Genomic DNA, 23,138 nt, shown 5'->3' with positions numbered 1-23,138 from the left:
TGCTGAAATCCTAATGCTGGTAAAAAAAACCACCCCTGTTGATCTGTGCCATCAGACAAGGTTGATCGAGCTGCCTGATGGGGGAACTGGGCTGTCTCCACTGTGGTCACCTGCTCGCAGCCCAAAACCTGGTGCTGGCTAACGGGCAGGACAAGGAGGATTACGCAGCTCTCCATCAGTTACTGCGGCCAAAGGCAGTGCCCTTCCTGGCACTGTGGTGGTGGCTGTCCTCGGTTTTGGGGTGGAATGGAGTTTAAACAGGGAATTTAAAAGTCTTGCTCTTTGGTTCATCACAAATTCAGGCACGGGAGGCAGGAGGTTCAGCTCCCCAGACTGAGGAGGCTTCTTCCATCGTTGGTCTGACAGGATTGCTGTGTTCACTAAACAGTGACACGTATACTCAGAGGACAAATACAGGGTAGAAAAGGAGTCAAGTACCATTTGAATGTTTTTGGATACAGCTGAGCAAGCCCTCTGCTTTTCAAAGGCTTTCACATGTTTAGGAAACAAAGTCATAATGAAAACCTCCCATAAAGCTCATTACTGTGGTTGAAAACACAACTAGAACTTGACTCTCACTTGCAGCAAGCAGCTATTACACGTTTTGAGAAGTGTCCTGGAGCTTTAGACTGTCACTGCCAGGAAGGTGCAGAGGGACCTTGTATTAAATGGGCATGAGCTCCTAGATTAGCTCCATTTAGTCACGCTCTGCTGGGAGGTTTAACACAGCTCCTGTGAAAATGAAAGCTTGTCCTTCCCTTGGAGAAGGTGCCGGTGCTGCTCTTGGCAGTGTCACTCAGCCTGGAGCAGCCGCCACCGCAGGCTGCCACTGAGTGCTGAGCTTCTCTCTCCATGCTGCAGCCCCAAAACCTGGTCCCCGACATCCAGTGCTTACGCTTCCTGACAGGGTTATCCCCCTTCCCCTCCACCTGGTAGCCCTTTGCAGTTATCTACGCTGAGTTTCACCCGCACATTATTGCCCAGTCAGTTGCTCATAAGGACTCTCCTGCAAAGTCCTTCCACAGCTCTTTACAACCTGTCCCCATCCTTACCACCATAAATTTGTGCCATCAGCAGGTTTCCTCGGCTAACTGCTCAGCCCTTTACCAGGTCAGTGATAAAGGCACTGAGCTGTACAAGTACCAGCACGGACTCTGGGATGCCCCTTGTGATCGCCATGCTCCTGCAAGACCCACCTAAGAGCACGACCCTCCGTCCCTTACCCCTGAACTCATTACTCAGCCTTATTCATCCTGCAACTCCTGGCTCCAGAAAGTGCCTTAATTCTGTCACATTCCCTCGCTTTCTGCACGGGTGGCTCTGCAGCCTCACTCGTGGTCTTTTGACATTACTTTGGGGTGTATAATTGAATCGGAGCACTCTTAGGTGCTCTATAACCACATGGGGCAGGGAGAGAAGAAACCACTGGCTACGTGGCATTTTGAGCAATTATTATCAGCCTGTGCGGTATTTCTGCTTTGTTGATTTTTATTCAAGGAAGTCAGATGCTGGCTGGTATTCTGTACAAGTGCAGCGAAACATGACTGTTTGCAGACATGTGACTGCACTGGATCCAGACTATCCAAACCAGTGCCACGTTTCCTCTGGTGGGGGAAAAGCACAGGATCTATCTACAGTCACTGACCCTTCTAATTCACAGGGAATTTGGGGTGGTTTTTTTCAGCTCTGATAAAAACAACGAAGAGTACAAGCCTCTTTGAGTCATCCCCTCTGCTATAAGAACCACCCTAAACAGCTGATTTCTGTGAGGCAGATGTATTTATAGCCTTGGGGTAGAATATAGATTTTAAAATGCCACTTCCCTCTTTAAAAGACATTGACTCACATTTTTAATCCATATAAAATTAATCCAGCTAAAACCGAAAATGGCTGCAGAGGAAGACGCATGAAGTTTCAGACAATCATTAAGCACTGGCTGCTCCAGCTGGGTCATGAGCTGTGACAAGTGAACATTATCTAGCTGCATTGCATCCAGGTGCTGTAAGAATTGGTGGGCAGTGGAATGCTGCCGTGTGAGGGCTTTGCTCTGGAGAATGTTCTTGTTCAGCATTAGGAGAGCACGGTCACTTAACAAGGAGCTGTGACCCTTCTAGCAGAGGGAAGATCTGTAATGTCAGGTCCTGTTTTCCATCCTGCCACTGACTGTCACAATCCCCTTATGCATCAGCCATCAAAACGAGCACGGTGCATTACGATTCCCAAAGAGCCTATGCAGCCAGGGCCCAGCTCCTCAAGGGAGTTGTGCTGAAATCCCACTGAAATGAATCAGTAAGGAAAGCCAGCAGGAGCTGGGGCACGAGATCCCTTTACCTTGAGAAAGCTGCCCTTCCTTCATGCAGCCAGCAGCTCCCTAACGTAGAGGTACCACCATGCTCTCACAGCAGCAGCAGGTACTTCCACCTTCAGCCACAGACATTTTACAAATCCCTTCCCCTCCATGAGCAAATGTTTGCAGGCTCAAAATCAAACCACATGAGAAATGAGGAACTGTTTCCTTATGAAGCAGAAATCACGTCTCACACGGAGATTTATCATGCGGAAGAAACGCGTTATCTTCTCCTGGGGAGACACGCTGCACCTTGACTCTTAACTCCTCCGTCAGAAGTGGTACAGAAGGAGCTGGCAGGTGCAAAGGCACTTGCTCAGTCTGACTGAGTCTGAAGCACCGAGCCCTGTGAATTTCCTTGGAGGCAGAAAATGCTCCAAAGGATTATGCACAAGGCCCAGCCCTGTTCCAGCAGTCGGGAGAAAGCCCTGGGCTAGCTGATGCGCTAGTGCAGTCGTGTGCGGGTCACACCACGCCTGTCTTACCCACGGCTTGCTGAGCTGCTGAGCTCTTTGGGACAGGCGCCACGCGCAGTGTTTAGCCCACCTGGGCCTCTTGGTGTTGCTGTAATGCTATCAATGCACTGGGGATGTAATCCAGCAACCCACTGAGGGGGGATACGGTCCATTTATAGTCTAGGTAAGAAACTTAAGGAGTCCAGTGCTGCCATCTTTGCCCTGACATGCATCCACAGGCTGCTAATCAGCTGTAACTATGTGAGTATCTGACCTCTCCACTGAAAAAGGCTCTCCAAGTGCTGCGAAGATCAATGAGGAAATGTTGACAAGGAAGAACCTTCCTGGGAGCACTGAGTGGCAAAAACTGGAAGTTGATTTCCTATCTGCGAGGCTTTGTGTGCTGGTGGGGTATATATTCCACTCAAGTATTATCCATTTTCTTAAATGTTTCCACCTTCCCTGACAGAGGATAAAAAAAACACAGTAAGAGAACAGCAGAGAGTGCAAATGGTATCTTAGTTAAGCCTGATTTCTCAACACAGGTACTTCTGTCTCTTGCTTGTCCCACGTTCTTATCTAGTAATGTACTGAAGTGGGCGATTCTTTCCTGTATTACACAGAAGTATATTGTATATATTGCTAAGATAATCTAGACCATAGTGTGACTCCTGTAAAAACAGCATGACATGAGAAAGATTTAATCCAACAGGTTGAACTGAATGCAGGTGCTTTAAAAAGCTCTTTTCCTTTCCCTCCCTCCTTTCCACTCCCTCAGCTGCAGATCCCAGCCTACATGCCTTGTTAAAATAGCCTGATTGAACCAACATCCTCACTAATGAGGAGGTCTGATCCACGGCTTTTAAGGAGAGCAGCTGGAACCTTCTGGGGAATTGCCTCTTCACTGGAAAAGGTCAGGAAAAGAGGAGCCTTGTCCAGAAATCATTCTCTGCCTTGCTACTGCTTCTTCCACTTCTTCCTCCAAGCAGATTTTGTTCTCAAATCCAGATGATTCCTAGGAATAAGTGGCTCTTACCTTTTTTTTTTTTAATTATTCTGAAATAGTGCTTTGTGGACAATTTCTAAGGACATGGAGGACCAATGTAAAAAGTACCACAGAGCCTACAATTTCATCCCACCGAGTGGAAAAAAAATAACTTCTTGGTCAGTGTATTTTGGCATCACAGACTTTCATTCCACATTCCCAGGACCGGCCACACTGTTAGGGGCAACTACTGCTACTGCACTTTCGTCTCAAGGAAGGGTGGGAGTTCCCCCAAAGTCACAGAACAGAGAGAGAGGAAAAGCCCACTGAAGACTTCCCCAGTCTGCACTGTGCTTAATACAAAAGGAGGTTGTTAAAGCAACAGTTTCTCCTGGCTTCGTGCACATGGACTCTGTGATGAATCAGCGCTACCAGAAAAAGATGAAAAAGCTCCTTCCCCTACTTACGTAACTTTGACAGCACCTCTGGGAGCAGCAGCTCTGAATTCACTGGGTCCTGGTCTCTGACATTTCCTGCAGCTATCTGGACCCCTTGGGGAGAGCTTCTCCACAGCTCCACTGGAACCATTCATGCAAATCGCCCTCTTAAGAACTATAAAGGAATACGGTATTTAGTATCAACCCACGCAGCGCCCACCGAAATAACTTCAGGCTGAGGTCTGCAGGGGCTTGAATGATGCTGTGCTGTTGCCATGGCAGCACACCGCTCTCGCAGGGTGCCTGGGGTCAGGAGCAGTCAGGTGGCTTCTCTCCACAGCACCTTGCAGCAGCTGTACCTGCAGAACCTCTGCGGCTGCATGTCCTGATGGGGTGGCAAACAACAGCCCTTCTCCGTCTGGCAGTCCAGAAAAGAGAAGAGGAAAATGCCTGCCTCTGTCAAGAACCTGGCTGTGCAACTTGAGTTGCCTCAAAGCACCAGAAGAGCTGGTGCATGCCAGCGGTATGTCTGCTAGCTTTGGGTTTGCGGGCAGAAGTGAGGGAGATGATGGGAAGAGACTGCTCCATGACAAGGCAAGTGGGTTGTGGGTGATGAACCTTAGCAGCCAGACAGAAACATGGAGATATGGTGAGATGCCCCATAGGTGACTGTTCCCAGCTGGCTTCTGCATTTACTTCTGTCAGCGTGTATCAGCCAGCTAAACTCAGAATTCAAAGCTGTTTGGCCACAGCAGAGGAGAACAGCACGTCCTGAACAGCCTACGAAGGGACACAGAGCTCCTGGGTGAGATACGCAGGTAAGGGCTGGACACCAGTGAGGAGGATTATTATTTGCTTATTTAATTCAAGGTTTATTTGTTCCCTGTGTTGCTACTGATGAAGATTCATTCCAGTTCAGAAGCTGTCACGTAGGGAGAAAGGAAATAACACAATCTGGCTCTCCTCTTTTGGCATCTGAACAACGTAGTTCCTCAGGAGCACTCAGGAGGCCAGCAGCATGTAAATGCTTTCCCTCATGGTGACACAGTCAGAACCTGCTGGTAGTAGAGTAACCCCCTTCCTCCTTTGACTAGCCACAGCTGCACGTACCTTCGGTGTAACATTATGGTTATGCAATGCTGACTCTCCTGCTTTGCTCTTACTGTGGCTTTCTCAGATTTGTGCAAGCAGAAGCCAAGACAGAGCCCAGCAACAGCCTCCGAGAGCCCAGCCATTTCTAACCCTCCTCTTCCAAGCCTGCACTGCTCCCACTGGCATCAGAGATGAGCTGGGAGCACCAAACACAACTGAAATTCAGCCCAGGAGGGCACAGTTTGCTCCAGTCTCTGTCTAGAAGGAACTTTGTAAGGCATGAGCATGTGGGCTGCCCAGTGCACTCATCCACCTAAATGATGCAGACTCTGCTGGGATCAGCACTAGTATTTACAAGTAGATCAAGGCTCACTGCATCTCTGAGCCCCCCTCCTTTCTAGGTCACCGTGACTTCCGCAATCACCCCCATTCACCAGGACTAATGGAGCACAGATGTACTCTCAAGGGAACGAGCATGAACCAGAACCCTCATCTCTGGAACGCTTCCCAGGAAGAACCATCTCACCGTCACATATCCCAAAGTACCTAAGAAAACAAAGCAGGAAATTAAGCAGAAGAGTGAGTTCCTCACATTTTTGCTACTTTAGTCCTTTAAGGTTCTCAAGCAGGATTTATGATCGTATCTTCTCAGAGGAAAACAGTGTTGTGCTAACAGGTGAGAAGGAAACAACCATGGTGAGAATCAAATCTCTAACACTTGTATTAAAGCACAAGTCAATGGCGAACAGCAGCAGCCTCATCCTAGGACTAGCTGAACCTGGCTGTCGGGCAGAGCTGTATACTGCTCCACAACAACTGAGGCATCCAAATGCTTAGCAGCAATGAACATGTGCAGCCTGCCAATGTGCGATTGAACTGTGTCAGGGCAGGAAGAAGAGATGGTTCATTCCAGACAGAAGACTAAAACATATTAAAAAGATAAATGAGTCTTTGAAAGCGTGGCCCAAGCAGATTTCCCCAGTGTGGCAGGGAAGACCTGTTTCTGATTTACCACTTTTGGCAGGGGATGTAGCCAGAAGGAAAAATACAGGTGATCTTAGGCAGAATTAAACTGTGGCGAGTTCTGGCAGCACAGTGCCATTCACACTGGACAGTGGGGGGTCCTCCCTGTGACCCTCACAACAAAGCAGCAGCAGGAAGCGGTGTAGTGCTGCTGGCCATTGCTGTGATTGGCAACAAAAACACAGAAGCCTTTTTAATATTGCAAAGACAGAAATTAAATCCTTCTCCTCTTACGCAATGCTTGCCCTTCCTCAGCAGGGATCAAATCAATATGGGACCATGCAAAGTCAATGGTTTATTTCAAGGGGTTCTGAATTGGGCTTTGTAGGCAAAAAGGCATCAGCCTGGTTTCAAGCTCCATGAAGACACATCGATATTTCCATTCCACGTCTATTTGTAGGACAGAAATGTAACTTCGTTCCTCTTTAATCCTGTTTAAATGTTACACTATTTAAAAATAAAGTCTGTCAGGAAAAAAAAGCAAAATATAGGCTGGAATTATCCCTGATGAAGATGGGGGATCCCACTTGTTAGTGAAGAAGAATCACCTTGAAAGAAGAACAAACTTGCAGCATTAATACTGTATTTCTCCACCCTTTCCTCTGGCTCACATTAGCACCTTAGTACTTCTGTGGTGGTGGTTTAGGCACACAGACATGTGCATACACATGCAAGCATGTCACTGCAATACAGGTACCACCAGGCCATACACCCATGTCAGCAGTTTACTGCAGGCCTTTCTGGGGGACGTTAGCAGCAGTCGAAAGAGAACTTTCACATAATTTCTGGAGAAATGCGGCAGTTATAGGCCAACTTACGTAACTGATTTAGTCCAACAGAATTGCTTTCTGCCTTTAATCTGCTCAACAGTTTATCTTTGCCGTCGTGATCGGTTGAGCTTTCTTTAAACCGTTATGGATTAGCGTTCTGCTGTAACACGTTAAAAGCTTAGCTTTGTTTATTTTTGTCAGGAGTGGGGGAGGGATATCAGGTTCAAATGTTCAGGCAGCCATTTATGAATGGTTATTTTTCTTACGGGGCAATCAGTATATCCAGGTACCAAATGCAAGGCACAGCTAAACACTTTGAGAGAGAGTACTAGCAGCTGGAATAAAAATATTAGTAAATTCATTAAAACAAAAAAAGAAAAAAGGAACTTGATAAATTTGCATAATTATTTTAATCTGTAAATACAAAATTTATCCAGCATCAAATAGTCCACCACACCCACCAGCTTTGTATGGAAGACCAAAGAGTAAATGGTCTGAAAACTTCCTTAATAAAGCTGGTTGAGGATTTTACCAAGTTTGCATTGTGGCTGCAATTTGGAGAAAGAAATCTTGCCAAAAGCAATCCGTCATTCAGCCGCAGGAAGACAGTACACCGTGATGTACAAAAACCACCAAACGAACAGACCCTCAGCCACACTGCTTACAAAGGGGTGTTTAGGTGATGGGAACCAGCTGTCCAGTGAGTTTTCACAGAGGGTTCATTGACCACGAAAGTGAGTGATCTATTAGAGGAGTATGGTATGAATCCAGGTCCAAATTTCTGCTATAAATTGATGAGCACAATATACTACTTAAACCAAATCCAACAATTAGGACACTCCTTTGACCTCTGTGTAATCTAAACGGTTTGCAGATGCCAGGCTGAAATGGAGTGAGAGGTTGTGTTCCTGAGCACTGCCAACAGTCCTCTGCGCAGCCAAACGCTATTCCAAGAAAACACTAATTCTGTGATCAGTCGTGCTGGCAACCCTATGACCTCGCAACTTTTGCATCTAAAAGGAAGCAAGTAGGCACTTTCACATTCCTAAGAGCTACACAGACACTAAAGAAGTTAAAAAATTGTGCCTAGAGGTGCTAGGAAGAAAAAGTAAACCTGAGAAAATAATTTAGAAAAGAGGAGGAAAAAAATTCAAGTTACTTGCAATTAGTGTGCTGTTTGGTTTGCTTTATTATCAAGAGAGATCATTATACCGCACGTTCCAGGGGATGGCCAATCGCTAATAATTTATCTTATTTCTGACGGCAAGTGGAGCACCATTCCAGAGTTTCAACATTCCCTTGATGCTGCTCTGGTTAATGCTTGAGTGCTATTTAAACAAAGCATATTCCAACCAAATCTGACTATATATGGAATTCCCTGACGAATGAAAATTTGGATGCCCTACAAAAAAGAACCATGAAAACAGGATCCGCACACAAACACACGAACCACTCCAATCTGCACAAACTCAAGATGTACTAAAAGAGGCTCTTGGTGGCAAAGGTCAGGTACCCAGTGTGACCGACCATCTCCCTGAGGGGCACGCCGCTTTTGAACTGCACGGTTCCTTGCTGCAGATTAGTGCACAGGCTACCTTGGTTTGATGGGCTGCTGCTGTCAAAGCCAGTGCTAGAATTACTCTCAGCTGCTCTTCCAAGGTCAGGGATTTGCAAGCTAATTGTCCTCACATTGTACACTCGGAGCAGAATTTCCAAGGTGTTAATCTCTGTAAAACCATATTCTTCCATCGCCAGGCAGGTTCTTTGGACTTGTTCAATGCAGGGGGAGAAAGAGCAGATTCGGCCACCTGCAAAATCAGACAGGTAGTGGAAAAAAGGGTAAAAACAAAAATGAAGCACTTTTAATCATTTTTCAAATTCTCCCAGATGCCCATAGAGATTATTATACAGACAAAATGAAAACATTCTTCAAGAAAATCTCTATTAGGGAACTATGCAGGTTGAAAGTATCAGCACAAAACCAAACACGGATGACTCTACAAGGTGCTTCAGAGACCCTTCAAAAACAGGAACAGCAAATTCATTCATCTTCCAAATCCAGTGTTGACCACCACATTTGTTCATGATAAAACCGTTAAAGTTGATCCCTTTAGAGCAGCGACTCTTTTGGAATCACTCCCCACTATTCTGACTGAGGAACCGAAACTGAAGTTGGCACTGACACAAAGCCAGAAGTCATCCTCCACACACTGCACAGAGTTGCCTCTATTAGAATGTAAGTGTGCATGCACACACGCTCTGACAAAAGTGGCTGTGTTTATGTGAGAACGATGGTATGCCTGTACAGCATAGAGTAATCTCTCCAGGCCATAGATGGACTGCTGGTAAGGCTTCGCTCTTTTAGCCAAGCTGACTAGCACGTCTGCTGAGCATTAAAGTTTGCTGGAGATCACATCGGGCAGGTTCACATCAAATGCTTCAGAACTCTAGGATAGGACTTAAGTGATACACTAATACTCATCTCCTTGTCTGTGCACAGTTCAGATTTTTGATTCTAAATGCAGAATATTAATAGACCCCCTACAACTTTCTGCGTGCCACAACGTCAGCTTAACAGCTGAGAATAGAATGATTCAGATTTACTCTGAAAAGCCACAGCCAAATCAGATCAAAGAATTATAAGGACACTGTCTGCCACAAAGCCAAGGCATGTGCTTTCACCTAGGACACAGCGTCCCACAAGGCTAAGGCCCTTCCTGAAAAGCGGGGGGAAGGAACACTGGGCAATGAAGCTTCAGCTACTGTTTCACTTATTACAGTAGTAGATGAAAATGCTTGCTGACCTGATTTGCATTCCTTCCCAGCCCTCTCCCAGGCTCATCCAGTCAAGCCTTCCAACACCAGTTGTCTAAGCAGTTAAAGAACCCGTGCAAGTGAGAGCAAAGCATTCTGCTAAAAATAGAGGCTATGCTGGGACTACATGAAGCCTGCTTTATCTCAAACTCCCCCTTTTTTTTTTCCTTTTTCGTTTCTAAAGTCACATATCTAAAAAAAGAAAGCATCGGATCTGAAAGCGTCACTGTAGCATTCTAGTTTCTTCTGTGCAGCAATGATGTGCTGGGTACTGACTGGAGAAGAACACTTTCCATAGCCACTAACCCACCATACACTAAGTAGGATTTAATTTTAGTCCTGAAATAAAATCTCCACAGCCAGGGGTTCTTATCATGCATCTTCACAACAAAGTACCTTGAACAAGTAATTCCCTAGAGTGACAATTAAGAACCAAATCTAATAATCACCTGCAAAATTAATGCTGGTATGTGTCATTATTAACCAACTCTGTTGATGCCAATTTAATTGCACACCCAGTCCACTAGCTCCCATGAAATTAGATCTACACGTTCATCAGGATGGCCAGGACTACCAAAACGACTTCAAATCAGATAGCTAACCTTCTCTGGCTGAAGCAGTACACATTTCTACCATGTGTAGATGTAAAGGAAAGAAGCTACTATGGTGCATGTACTTTATAAAGAAAGATGTTATATTCTTACTGTGTGGGGAACTGAACAAACGTCCAACATAGTCAAATGTCAGTTCACAACAACTCTTTGTCCACAAAGCAAGAATCCGCAGAGAGGCAAGAGGCTTACTACTATTTCATTCAGGCTTTTTGGTTTTGGTGTTTTACACTGCAATAAAAAAGGGAAATATATTTACATTTACAGTAAGTCCGTTCTTATTTATTCTGACTACAAGGGTTTCAAGATATGTTTAGGCTTCTGAATTCAGACGCTCTAGATTTACAGTCAAAAACTAAGAAGCCTGCACACAGCTGTTGCCATACAAGCTGCTGAGCCGCCTACGGTTCTTGTCAAGCCTTTAACTGAAGGCAAAGCACCCTTCATTTTGCCTCAGGATGGTCAGCTGAGTACAGCATGTCAACACCAAACTTGGTGATGATTTATCAGTGTGCCTCCTTGCAGAGCAGACTGCTAGGGGAAGTAGGGTGACAGAAAATAGGCTTTCAAGCTGCCCGGTAGGGAAGAAAGCTCTTGCTTGCTATAGCTAACATCCAGAGGAGAAGTACAAAAAATTATGTTACTTTACTTGCTGCACTGCTGGAAGCTTCTCAGGTATAAAGAGTGAGAACACAGTGTAAGTAACATCTGGTATTCCATTTAAGTGAGAGCATCCAGTGGGTTTTAGTTTTAGAGTAAAAGAAATATGCCGATTTCTTTTTTTTCCCTTTCGTACCTATTGTTCTGGTTATTATTATACATCCCTCCCAAATAAATAACCTACAAAGAGCTTAGAAGCAAAACCACCAAGCATCTGTCTTTCTGGATCCTAACAAGTGGAAGAGGGGTCTTCTCTGCCGTTTCCTATACACGCTGTTGGGCCGGTCGGGTTTGACTTACAGGCTGGGCTTGTTCGATTAAGCAGACATTAAGAGAAGATTGGAAAGCTACAATTAGCAGAAAGTTGGAAGGCAGAAATGAAATTGCTGTTCCAGACTGCAAGAGGCTATCTAAAATAGAAAGATTTGGGAAGCTTCAATTGCCATGGTATGTTTAAACCAGCAAAAAAATGGACTCTGAGCAGCAGAAAACTGGCGCTCAGGACATGCTCATCTGTTCTAGGAGCAGACTAGAGGCTTCTGAATTCTCTACACTGTGGGCTGCCCTCTGTAACCCCCTCGATTACCAGCTAGGCAACACCCTTTCCGTCACAAGCACCAAACAGATACAATCTAGATTTCAGCATTCACAATTCTCAGATTCTCTAAGAGCCCACTTGTCCTTTAGACATCCAGAGGCATGTAGGGCTTAAAGGACTTGAATATGCATTGCTTTGTCTTGCCATGCCAAGGATTCCTTAGTGAATGAATAAAAGACATGTACTCCCTCCCTCTCCGCTGGCTGGGGCGCACTGCTCTGACTGTGGATCACAAAGGGGTGGACTAGACTAGAGAGCAGTGAAAACAACTGACAGGAAACTTTTTAGTACAAACTGAGCCTGTGTTCTTTCAGAGCTCTCCTGTTAGGAAAGCTACCGTTCCTAAATTTGGTTAATGAGATCTGTGTGTCATCATAAATTGATATAGTAATTATCTGAGATTAATCCTGTTCACATTGGGAAGCTGTGTGAGCTTTTTGATCTGAAGAGCTGTCTAAAAATGTGTTTATTCATGTATAATGCATCTGACAAGTGCTACAGTTGAGAAGAGAATAATGAGACTGTATGAAAGACTTGATTTTTTTCTACCTTCGATTTTACAGGGAGTGAGTGGAGAGGTTAAATCTCCTGAACCTATAGGCTGGAACAAGCCCACACAGACCTGGCCGTCATTGTAACCCACAATAGGGTCGAGAGGATATGAAATGGAAGTACAGTTCAGACTGGAATGATTACAGAAGAGAGCTTAAGGGATGGTGAAAATAGAAGATTTGCATCCAGGTAGCACTGTACATTTTAGCAGACAGTATCTGATTAGTAATCAAGGGACATACCCTTGCATCTATGCAAGAGGTCAATGCCTTGAAAATCGCTCCTTCAAGAGCAGTTCCTGGTACGTTCTTGCGCAACTCCAACAAACAATTTTGTCTGTGGTTTGAGCAAGGCCTACCACTTCTAGCAGTTCTATTTAGCTAGTAACTGCATTAGGTTTCAAGTATGGAAAATCTGGCAGTGCTACCCAGCTGACAAGAACTCCAGTGCATGCTCATGAAACAGAAAACGTGTCCAAGTTACGTACTCTCACTTCTGTTGGTTATAGTATGTGTCACAAGTGCTCTGACATGCTTTTTCATCACCCCAATATTATTCAGAAGATGTGAAAAGAACATACACACCATTAAGTTCCAGGGAAAAGGGCCTGCAATTTTAGAAATTATTCTGTGATGTAAAGAATACAACACAGCTTTTTTACTTCTCGTAGAAGGACACGGCTCTGGGTTTTCAGACTTCAGTGCACTGTCCTAATTGGATTTTGTAACAAAGATCTCATGTAAGAAAAAAATCACACAGGCATTATCATTATGTAGGGGCGAGGCAGGAGAGTCACTGAGCAGCATCACTGTGGCATTTACTCTGTGCTAGTAGGACACTAAAAATATTGCCTCTGTAAAAGGGGACAGAACGTCCTTTAAGTGAGCGTGCTTGTGGGCGATTTGATATAGGTTCCCTGACAAGTGAAATTAGAGGATTCGGCTGTTGGAAGAAATTAAAGGATGTTTCTTGATTCAGAAAATAAATTTTTCTCCAAATCACTTGCCAGCTTATTAATAGAAGCTTGATGTGATTTTCTGAAAACGTGACCTTAACCTCTACATTTGTAGATGAATCTTTCAAAAGGAATTTATTCCTACTCACTATTACGGGCTGGCAAATGCAGGCAACAAGGAAGTTAAAAAATCACTTGGCTCCAAACTGGGGAAGAAAACCTAACAACTTCTTTTAAGGCTTCTTTCATTCATCCCAAAGTACTTTCTACAAACTGTGTAAAGGCCAGTAGCTTTGGCTGGCATTCCATAGCATGGATTACGATGCAGGAATCCTTCTGCTTGTCTCCTGATGCTGAGGAATCACTTTTACTCCAGGCCAGGTCCATCGTGTGCACCTGACCTACCAATCTGTGACAGACTGGAGCTAGGTTAACATCCTCCAATGAGATACAACAACTGGGGCTGGCTAAGCAAACAGCCAGCGCTTAGGAACCAGACTAAGCTGCTTTGTGGGTTAGTACCCAGTCCTAGATACTAGTGGGGTAGCTTTGCACCAGAGCAGATGGCCCCTCAATGTTGAGAATAGGCTTCGATTTAAAGTTAGTTTATGGATCTTTAGCCTCACCTTTAGTTAACTCTCCTTTGAATCAAAGCAGGTGCCACACTAACAAAGGCTGGTGCCAACATTCTAGCAAGCACGCACAGCTTCATGCATTTACTCCAAAACAATCTCCTGGGGTCATGAGAAGCGCCAATACCAACTTGAATACCACCTGCATGGCTGGAGCACAACAGCATGCTAGACTGCCAGGCTCCACTTCCTGCCCTAACACATTCCCTGTGTGTTCTTGAGGTAGCCTGAGCCCAAACAACATCACCCTTGATACAACTGCCCTCTTCTCAGTGCAATTCAGCTGGGATACTCCCTACCCAGATACCACAGGGGTGAGACTTGTGGCCAGGGATTTCAGCTGCTCCTCAAAGCCATGCCTGTGTGGTTTAAAAAGAGGGACCATGAATAACTTCTGGAGCTCAAGAAACACAGCCAGTGAGGCTTTCTACGTGAACATGGTATTCCCTGAAAGCTCAGGGGAGGAGGGAGGCAAGCCCAAATGAAAACTGAAACTAGCTAAACCAGGCAATGCCTTACCTGCACCACAGGCTACAGGGAGAATAAGATATTAATTATTCTCTTACAGAGCATCTGCAATAACCAAAGCTGACAGGCTAGGAGAACAACCAATGGCTATCCTAAGGGGAAAAAAATGCAAACAAGACCTGTTTTAAGTCCATTGTGTACAAAGGGAACAAATATAAGACTTTGGAAATTAAAACAAACTACTACTACAAAGAGCAGAGTACTGCTGAAGGGCTTCTGTGATGGCAGGAAATGCAGAGGCCCAAACATAGAGATATTCAGAGGAAACTTTCCCTGCAAAGTTTTGGAGGTAAACCTGACAGCACTGTGTTACCTGTTCCAGGTCATATCTCAAAGACCACAATTTGACAAAACTCATAATTTAAGGGCTTTATGACACTCAAGAGGGAGTAGCGAGTCTGAATTTAAGAATAAAATCTTTAAAAGAAAGGAAGGAAATAAAAGAGGGGTGATTTTAATAATTTTGTGACTCAGACTGTTAATTTAAACACCACTATGACCAATTTATAATGCAAGAGGACAATCCAATCTCATATGTGGCTGTATTTTTCCATCTTCCTACCAGAAAATTTAAAATCTGTATTAAAATTATTGTACAAATGAGTTTCTGCCTTGTCTTCCATGGCCTTGGAAGAAATAGACAGTATTTATGAGAGTAGAGTAGGTGGGTGCAGAATTACATTCAAAGCACTACAGTATTCAGCTGTGAGATGACTGTGAGTCAAAAGTTTCAGGGCATTTAAGAACTGTAGAATATTGAGGATATTTTTGTTACCTCCCAATTTTTTCATTTTCTTCATTTTTTACAATTCAGCTTGAAGGAGTTAACAGCAACTTTGCAAAAACCACCAAGGTCAGATATTGGAAACAGCAGCTATGACTATAGAAAAGTATTTATCAGCAGACGCTGCAAAAGAAAAACAGTGAGGTCTGGAAATGAAAGCAAGTTCTGCAGTGCAGCAGTGCCCCAGAGATATTATAAGCAGCATTTCTGCTGCAAATGTGACTGGTGAAATCAGCACAGAAGGATGCAGCTGAGAAGCAAGCCTAACGTCGGCAGAGTACCTCACCAGAGAACAAGAACCTTCTGGTCACAAACCTATTGTGACATTTTATTCTTTTAGCCCTTTAGAGGTTGGCAGTGCTTTAAACTGGAGGCCTACTACTGTAAGCAGTGTATTTACAGTGAACTGCAAGGCATAATGCGAGTGATAAATGTGCTCTGTAAAGAGGATCATTAACACTCAGCCTACTAGGAGCTGCAACTATTCAGCATCTTGAGCCTAAGTAGGAGAGAAAATCCTGCTGTGATAAGGTTTTGTTAAGGTTAAGAACATTCTCTTACATGCTGTCATGGTTGAACACTCTGCAATGAGTGAGTATTGTGGTTTTAAAGAGGAGCTTAGCTGATGCCATATAGTGAATTCGCTTGGTTCTGATTTCATTCAAAGTACCTTAGGACTCTAGAGAATAAATTACCACTATCCGGCAGTACAGTTGCGATATTTGCGTGGCACATCACAATAAACCCCACAGTGTGAATGGTTCAAGTGTGACCCTGTCCAGATGTGTGAGAGAGGGCATGGAGAGAAAAAAGGGGAAGGTCTCATCTTTTCCAGCGACGCTTTATCGCTATACCAACCCTTGGAACGGTGGCAAAAAACAGCAGTATGTGCACAGACTGTTCTTTCTGCAGAAGAGCTGTAACTATTTGAAAACAAAACAAAGGAGTGCTATAAAATTATCTGCCTGTGGTATGGAAAGGAAAGCAGTTGCTAGTACCCCTCTATCCTATTTTAGGTTTCACAACAGTAAAAAAAAAACACAACAAAACTACCCATATGATTTGGAACAAAAGAGAAATGCGTGTAAGTTTGTACCTATTACTACGGCAATCAAATTATATTTTATATGAAAAACAGCTTTTGTTTATATGTAAGATAGTAAAAATAAAACACCCCCGGCTCGGGCGGGTACTATGAAACCCAGAAGAGCAGCGTTACACCAATACCAGATCTCAGACAATGGTGGTTGTTTGCAGCAAAAACTGCAGCAAGGATCAGCAACTTCACCTTTTGTCTGGTACATACAAATGCATTTGCCACTTCACAAACACAAAAATGTGGGATTTTAAAGTATTATTTATATTGCCTAAGCAGATGTAACCTAGTAGCATAGCACAGAAAAGTATAGGCAGATGGTATGGCCAGTTTGGACTATAGTATCTTTCTTAAGGGTTCAAATGCTGGAGTGAGACAAAGATTCAAAACCTGGAACTGTTCACGCAGCTCTGCTTAGTATTCTAAACATGCACCACTTAAATAATTCAAATTGGACTGCGCACTGCAGCGCCTTCTAAGCTGGGAAGTCAGCTGAGTGTTGTGCTCACTAGATTAGATAACTTGAGCATGGGAAGGGCATCGTGCAGTGCAGTGCAAATTATTTTTTTCTTAGGACACACTGAAAAGCAGCTACAAATTGAGCTATAACACTTAGAGGTACAGAGTGCTGACAAATCTATTTATTCACTTTTAAAGAAAGTATACGTTACATTGGTATCACAAAGCTTTCTAGAAAATGTTGAGTAGTAGCTGAGGTAGCCTATCAGCTGGGTTGGTCCTGACTGAGCAAGGTAATGCACATTCAGTGACCTTTAAGAAGCTTAAATCCTGTGGTTTCAAGAAGACCCAGCATTTCACTTGAAGTCAGGCCTGTGACTACACATTTTAACAAAAAACTGCGCCTTGGCACACAATCAAGCTTTACTGAACCATGTCCCAGCATGGGCACTGTTCAGCACTTCATGCTCTCTTGATTAGAAAAGTAACTTTTGCAGATGGAAGTGATCTCGCACAAGTTAGTTCAGATCCTCACTAGTGTAACGTTAATCAGGGGAAACCTTATTCCAGGATAAAAGAATGATTTACTCACTGAGGCTTACTTTTCAATAGGGAAAAGGTTTACAACAAACTGATGAAATCCATCCAATTGCTCAAAGGCAATTCTCACTTGCTGTCACAATCCCAGAATAACTGGCATAAGCTAGAACAGCCTTTATGTTCCATTCCCACTGCAACCAGCGGCAAACTTCTCGTTAGCTCCAACAGCAGAGATTTAAGGCAGAAGCTGTCAAGCATATTTAAGCATAACCACATTTTCTTAGGTCCAAATTTGCAATGATTGACGTGACGTGCATCTGAACACCTTTTATACAAACACCTTTTCACTGAATTGCCAAAGAAACTCACTTTCAGCATTTATCGTTACTGCTGCTTCTCACACACCTCAGATCTATCGAAACACACTTGATAAAGGTTCAAAGGGGTTTTTTTATAAACTGCCCATGCTAATCATAGCAGCTAGCACAGGCCTGTAGGAAAAAGTCGTTCTTCTCCTTTCCAACCTTCTGCTGTAAATTGAAGACCTTTTCTGAAGGTTTTTCAACCTTAGAAATGCCTAAAGACTTTGACATTTGAGAACAGTGATCACACAATGGAAGCAAGCGGAGCTATTGTACGGCTCAAAAGCAGAGATGAGTGCGTGCACAGTGCTTCCTGAACAGAAAGAGGTAAGTGCAGTTACCTTCAGCTTTTAACGCTGACTTTGCATGTCCTATGGCTTCCCACGGAGATGGAATATCAAGGAACACGGCATCTGCAATGTTTGAAACACCAAACCCATTTTTGCAGACATCCTGGTTGGTCACAGTGACCAGATGCTCCACCCCATGCTCTCGAAACTCCTCCCTGGCCTTCTCGGCTCTCTGTTGGTGGAACTCCACCGTGTACAGGTGCCCTGTGGGAGCTACTGTCCTGATGATAGCATGGGAGAGGGATCCGCTGCCCGTACCTAGAAAAGACAAACAACTCATGAAATGCATTTTGACAGAGCTAAACATTAGAACAAAGCTCTTCTCCATTAGTCCTCCTGCTCGAACACTTTCTCAAAACCCTAATGAACAGAAACTATTGGTTAAACTACTGAAAGAGAACAGACCTTCCCTCACAAGGAGAAGGGAACTAAATGACCTAGGAAACAGTCTTCAGGGTACTCAAATCATTAATTAAAAATCTGGCAAACTCAGGACCTGTCCTCTCTCCCTGGAGTACGAAAATAATGCCAAGGGTCAGCTACAGCTCTCACAAGTGTCACAAAAGAGCAGGAGGAAGTAAATGCGACAGGAAAAATTCAGGGAAATTAACCAGAGTTTTTTTCGAAGTGCCAGACTCTTCTAGGGTGTTAAGAGATGAAGGCAAACTTTAACATATTTTCAGAATCATGAACTTCATTCAACCAAAGAAGCAATGTTGGCGAGTGTCCGTGCCTGAAAATCCTGTTGTCATCCGTGCAAACAAACGGCCTTCAGGATATGCAGCCTGTTTTGCCCAGGCCTCATAAGGGACCCTGGCCATCCTCGGCTCCCACTGACATTATCCAAAACTAAGGCCTCTGGGCTCCTTGCCATCACCCTGACCAACCAACCTGATTTCGCAGGTGACTTACATACCTACCACATGAAGTCTAATGAGATCCAGCCCATATCTGAACTATATCTAAGTGCAACTACCATGTACAACCAGGGATTAACTATTAAGACAGATTTTTTTCTTTTCCTTCTTTTAGTTTGATAATTTAAGAAACTTATTTTAAATGACCCATCGGTGTCTTAAGCACAAGAATGACTAATAATCAGTGTTTTCGCTCAAGAAAACATCCATATACCAACTCACATTGCAAATTACTCACTCCAGTGGCATTTCACAGAATAAGCCCCCCAAACTTAAACCCCCACAGCAACACCAAATTATCTGTGTTTATTGATTTATAATTCTGTACTTGAAACACATTTCTCCTGCAGAAAGAAAATCTATTTCTAGCTATCTTTAATGACTGCTCAGGCCAAATTTCAGCCTGAAGCAAGTTCTTTCAACTAACATAAACCTTAAAAAAACTTATAAAGGACAGAACCTGAAGTAGAGCAGCAGTGGAGAAAGCTCAGAAACTAGTAGAAAGGAAATTAATTAGCAGACACAGGGGCTGGTACAGCTGCTTAATTGCAGTAATACTTTCCACAACTGCACAGGAAGTCAAGAGTTTACTGAGGGATTCAAGGTTCTTGCCCTCTAGTCACGTAAGAGGAGAAACATTTGTGGTGGCACTGTATTTAATCTGACAGCTCTGAAAGGAGAGCCATTCAGACTGTAAACAGAGCTCAGGGCCCACGTTTGCCACTGGATCAACAGACCGCACTATGGAATGAGCACTGCTCCTCTGCTTCCCTCCGAGAGGGCTCCGACCCCAGTGGTCAGTCTAGCACTCCCTCAGCTTTAATGGGGCCGACTAGACAGGGAGGGAGGGACCTACAGATTTTACCACTGGCCTCAGAGAGGTTCAAGTGAAGAGAGAAACTGTGACGCACACATTTATTTAAAGTGAAAAATCCATGCATTCATGCCAGTATCCAAATAAAGCAAACAAAAGGCAAAAGACACTTCTGTGGGCACATATGAAAAGCTATCTGCTCCTGGCACTGTAGGCTCTAAACGTCAGCATAGGCTTTTGCCTGGTCAAAAGGAGCAGTGGTAGCACAGTAGCCATGTATTGAAAAAACTCGATGACATACGTGCATGGCACAGAAATAGCATTCTATTGATTATTTTTTTTTATGACAAGGGCAGGGAATGCAAAAATGACTAAAATTCTGCTTTTACATTTCACACCAGAAGGCTGGATTGCACAACTGAGAACTTCTGCAAACTGACAGAATTTAATTATTTTACCTTTCAAATGGGTAATGCTGCACACTTTCTGCATCTTTCTCTGCTAGAGTGAGCAGAAGGTCTGTCAGCACAGCTGGGCTGTAAGCAGAAGAGAGAGGCAGCTTGTGTGTGTATCCAGTTTCCTTCTTCATATTCTTTTACATTTTTAATCACTTTCCTTTTAAATCTGCTCTTAAAAACACTACAGAAGATACTGTTTGTCTGCTTCCTAGGAAAACCCGTTAAGATTTTTTGGCTTCTTTTCTGGTACTCTTTTTTGAATCACAAAGACTCCAAGCCAATCTTGAACTAAAACCAGGATGCTGGAAGTCACCACTTGCAGGCATATTACAGACTGAGCTTTTGTTAAACCAGGTTGCTAGGAATTATTTATTGTTGACTGTCTGCCACAAACATGAAAATAATACACATGTATCACATTTTAGATATCAAATTCTACTACACTAACATCATTAATGAGAGTATTTCTGAGGATGCTGCCTGTCTTCTCCGTGACAACGTTCTCAAAACTGCAGGAAACAAAGAACAAGATGGTTACGAACATCCAGCACTGTAAAATCACTCCTTGAAGAGATGACACATTCTGAACCTAGTCCTGTGAAATGATGATGACCCTCAATTCTCATGTGCCTGAGAGTTCACCCTCACACCTGCAAATCTGCAACACTCAACATCTGAGTACTCCCGCCACCTTCTCAACTCCTTTTCAATTCGCCTTTGTCATTATTTCAAAATTACTACTGAAAAATACAGTATTCAGTAAAATGTGACTCGAAGAGTCTTAGGCTCCAGTTCCAATCAGGTTCAGGTTTCCTTGGGAAATGGAAGATATCCTTAGCACGATACAGAATCAGTCAGGAAAGCAGCAAAACACGAGGAGTACTACTGAAGACATGATCTAGAACACTACCAAATCAGAAATACCACAGCTGAATTACCTGTATACAAATGAACCAAAACCTGAACGCTCAAAAATTAGTATGTATCAGAAGAGGCAAGATAAGAACTGGATGGACTTCAACAGATTTTCATTATCATACACATGTAGTGAAATGCCCATGTTCCTGATCTGACCTAGAAAGCACGAGGTAAGACAACTTCTAGAACAAATACAGTTTACAATTTTTACACCATGATGCTTGCCTTTCTGACAGCTTCTACTATAAATAACCACAGGACAGTGCCCATTTAACTACAGCGTATTAATCAGGAATGGTCTCCATAGAAGAGAAGTAAACCGATGATAGTTCAAATTGTACCGAAGACATTACTAACACCACAGCTGCTGTTTTAGAGCTCGCTTAGGTGAGCACTCAGGTCATTGCTAATGCCTCTGGCAAATACGATGCTCTTTTACATTGACTGCTCTGTAATCTTAAACTTCTTAGTCAAAAAGCAGACATCTACATAGCAGGCACTTAATGAGGCACCACAGGGTTGCCAATATGCCATATTCAAAGTTCAAATCCTGAGGAGGAGACACTGTGTAGGGGATGAGCATACAGGCTAGGAAAGTGGTCCATCTCAGTCCAAAAGCATGAATAAGATCCCGTGTTAAAAACAGTTAGGTGGCTAATGATGCTGCAGACCAGTGTGGTATCCTTCCATTTTTCTTGGGCTCAAGCACACTCTGCTCTCCTTCTCTCATACACCTAAGCTCAGGGTAGTGTTCCTGTCCTCTTCCAAGACAAGGGAGACACTGCAGTTAGAAGGATTTCAGTCCTAAGAACCTACATGAAACACTCCAGCTCGGCACCTACTGATACTTCCTTCTGATTTGTAGACAAAAAAAACTGATCAGATTAACTCCTCAACCATTTCCCTGACATCAAACAGATCTGTTCTTCTTGCTCTCTGCTTTTGCAAGTGACAGGTTTTCCACAGAGAAGCCTCCACACACCTCAGCTATCTTGAGGTAATATCCACATTGAGATCATTGTTTCGCTGTTTCAAAGCTGCAGTGGACAACATCTGAGCTGTTCAAAAATAACACATGCTATTTCAACACAGTACAGATACACATCAGAACACTGTCAAGAGAAACGTGAGTGTTACCACAGGATCTGGCATAGCACTTGACTGATAACAGAATAAAAGAGTACTTCTTTACACTGTTCTCTGTTTAGTCTGATTTTCTTACTGCAAAGGATATTTGTCTCACCTCCTGGAATCCCACCCATGCTACAAACATAAGTGGCCTGATTCTGTATTCCACCTCACTTCCTCATTACAGGCTATCACTTGGCTTGTCTTCCCTAAAAATTTCTCATCAGGGTGCTTGTTTTTAAAAAAGGAACTACAAATTGTTGTTTAGGACCTACACACGTTTATAGCAGTGCATAAGCAAATGAATTTTGGAATAAAACTGAAGAAGCTCTTAAGTGCATACACCAGTTCATATTGCTTGAAAAGAGGTTAAGTGAAAAGTACACAGCGTATTTCTTAATACTGGGTCAATACAATATCAAGTAACATTTTAATAGAACTTGAGTTTCTGCTGCAAAATTTGGCTGCCTAAGATAGTCTAAAATGAGTAAATACAACAAAACAATGACAGTGTTGCTGTATTTGTCTCCTAGCTACGCCACTTAGACTTACCAAATAATAAGGCAGGTCATGAGTCAACCATGAGAATGGAAGGAGCCTCAAAACGAAAGGAAAATTAATCTTTAGACAGAGCTAACAGCTCCACAGCTAATATCTGTCAAGAAACACTGAGGAAAGAATGACAAGTTCTGTATGTAACAAGAGAATCATTGATAATTTTTAGCACGCACATTAAGCATCTGATGGAAACTAACCCAAAGATCTTACTGTAAAGATGGTCAGAGGGCACAAATCACGGTGGCAGAGGTGAGACACAGCAAGGGCAGGGTCAGAGAAGAGGAGAGGCAGGGAA

The 23,138-nt window shown here is 43.5% G+C and overlaps 1 protein-coding gene across 2 annotated transcripts in view; it reads right to left on the bottom strand.

Annotated features, from left to right (window-relative positions):
• Window positions 1-8,336: 8,336 nt before the first annotated feature.
• TRMT61A (tRNA methyltransferase 61 homolog A (S. cerevisiae)) overlaps window positions 8,337-23,138 on the bottom strand; it is a 19,818-nt gene continuing 5,016 nt past the window's right edge. The window contains exons 2-4 of one of the 2 annotated variants that reach the window (XM_010143231.1): window positions 18,042-18,308; window positions 8,735-8,917; window positions 8,589-8,677 (exon numbers count right to left, since the gene is read on the bottom strand). In XM_010143231.1, the coding sequence (XP_010141533.1) occupies window positions 8,589-8,677; window positions 8,735-8,917; window positions 18,042-18,308 (539 nt within the window). Of the gene's footprint in view, window positions 8,918-18,041; window positions 18,309-23,138 lie in introns of both variants that reach the window. The other variant, XM_010143230.1, reaches the window with a different exon arrangement.

Source organism: Buceros rhinoceros, unplaced genomic scaffold, assembly GCF_000710305.1.
Source record: "Buceros rhinoceros silvestris isolate BGI_N320 unplaced genomic scaffold, ASM71030v1 scaffold11389, whole genome shotgun sequence".
In the NCBI taxonomy this organism is placed as follows: domain Eukaryota; kingdom Metazoa; phylum Chordata; class Aves; order Bucerotiformes; family Bucerotidae; genus Buceros; species Buceros rhinoceros.
Note: the sequence above shows the minus strand (reverse complement) of the source record. Positions and strands in the feature narration are given on the sequence as shown.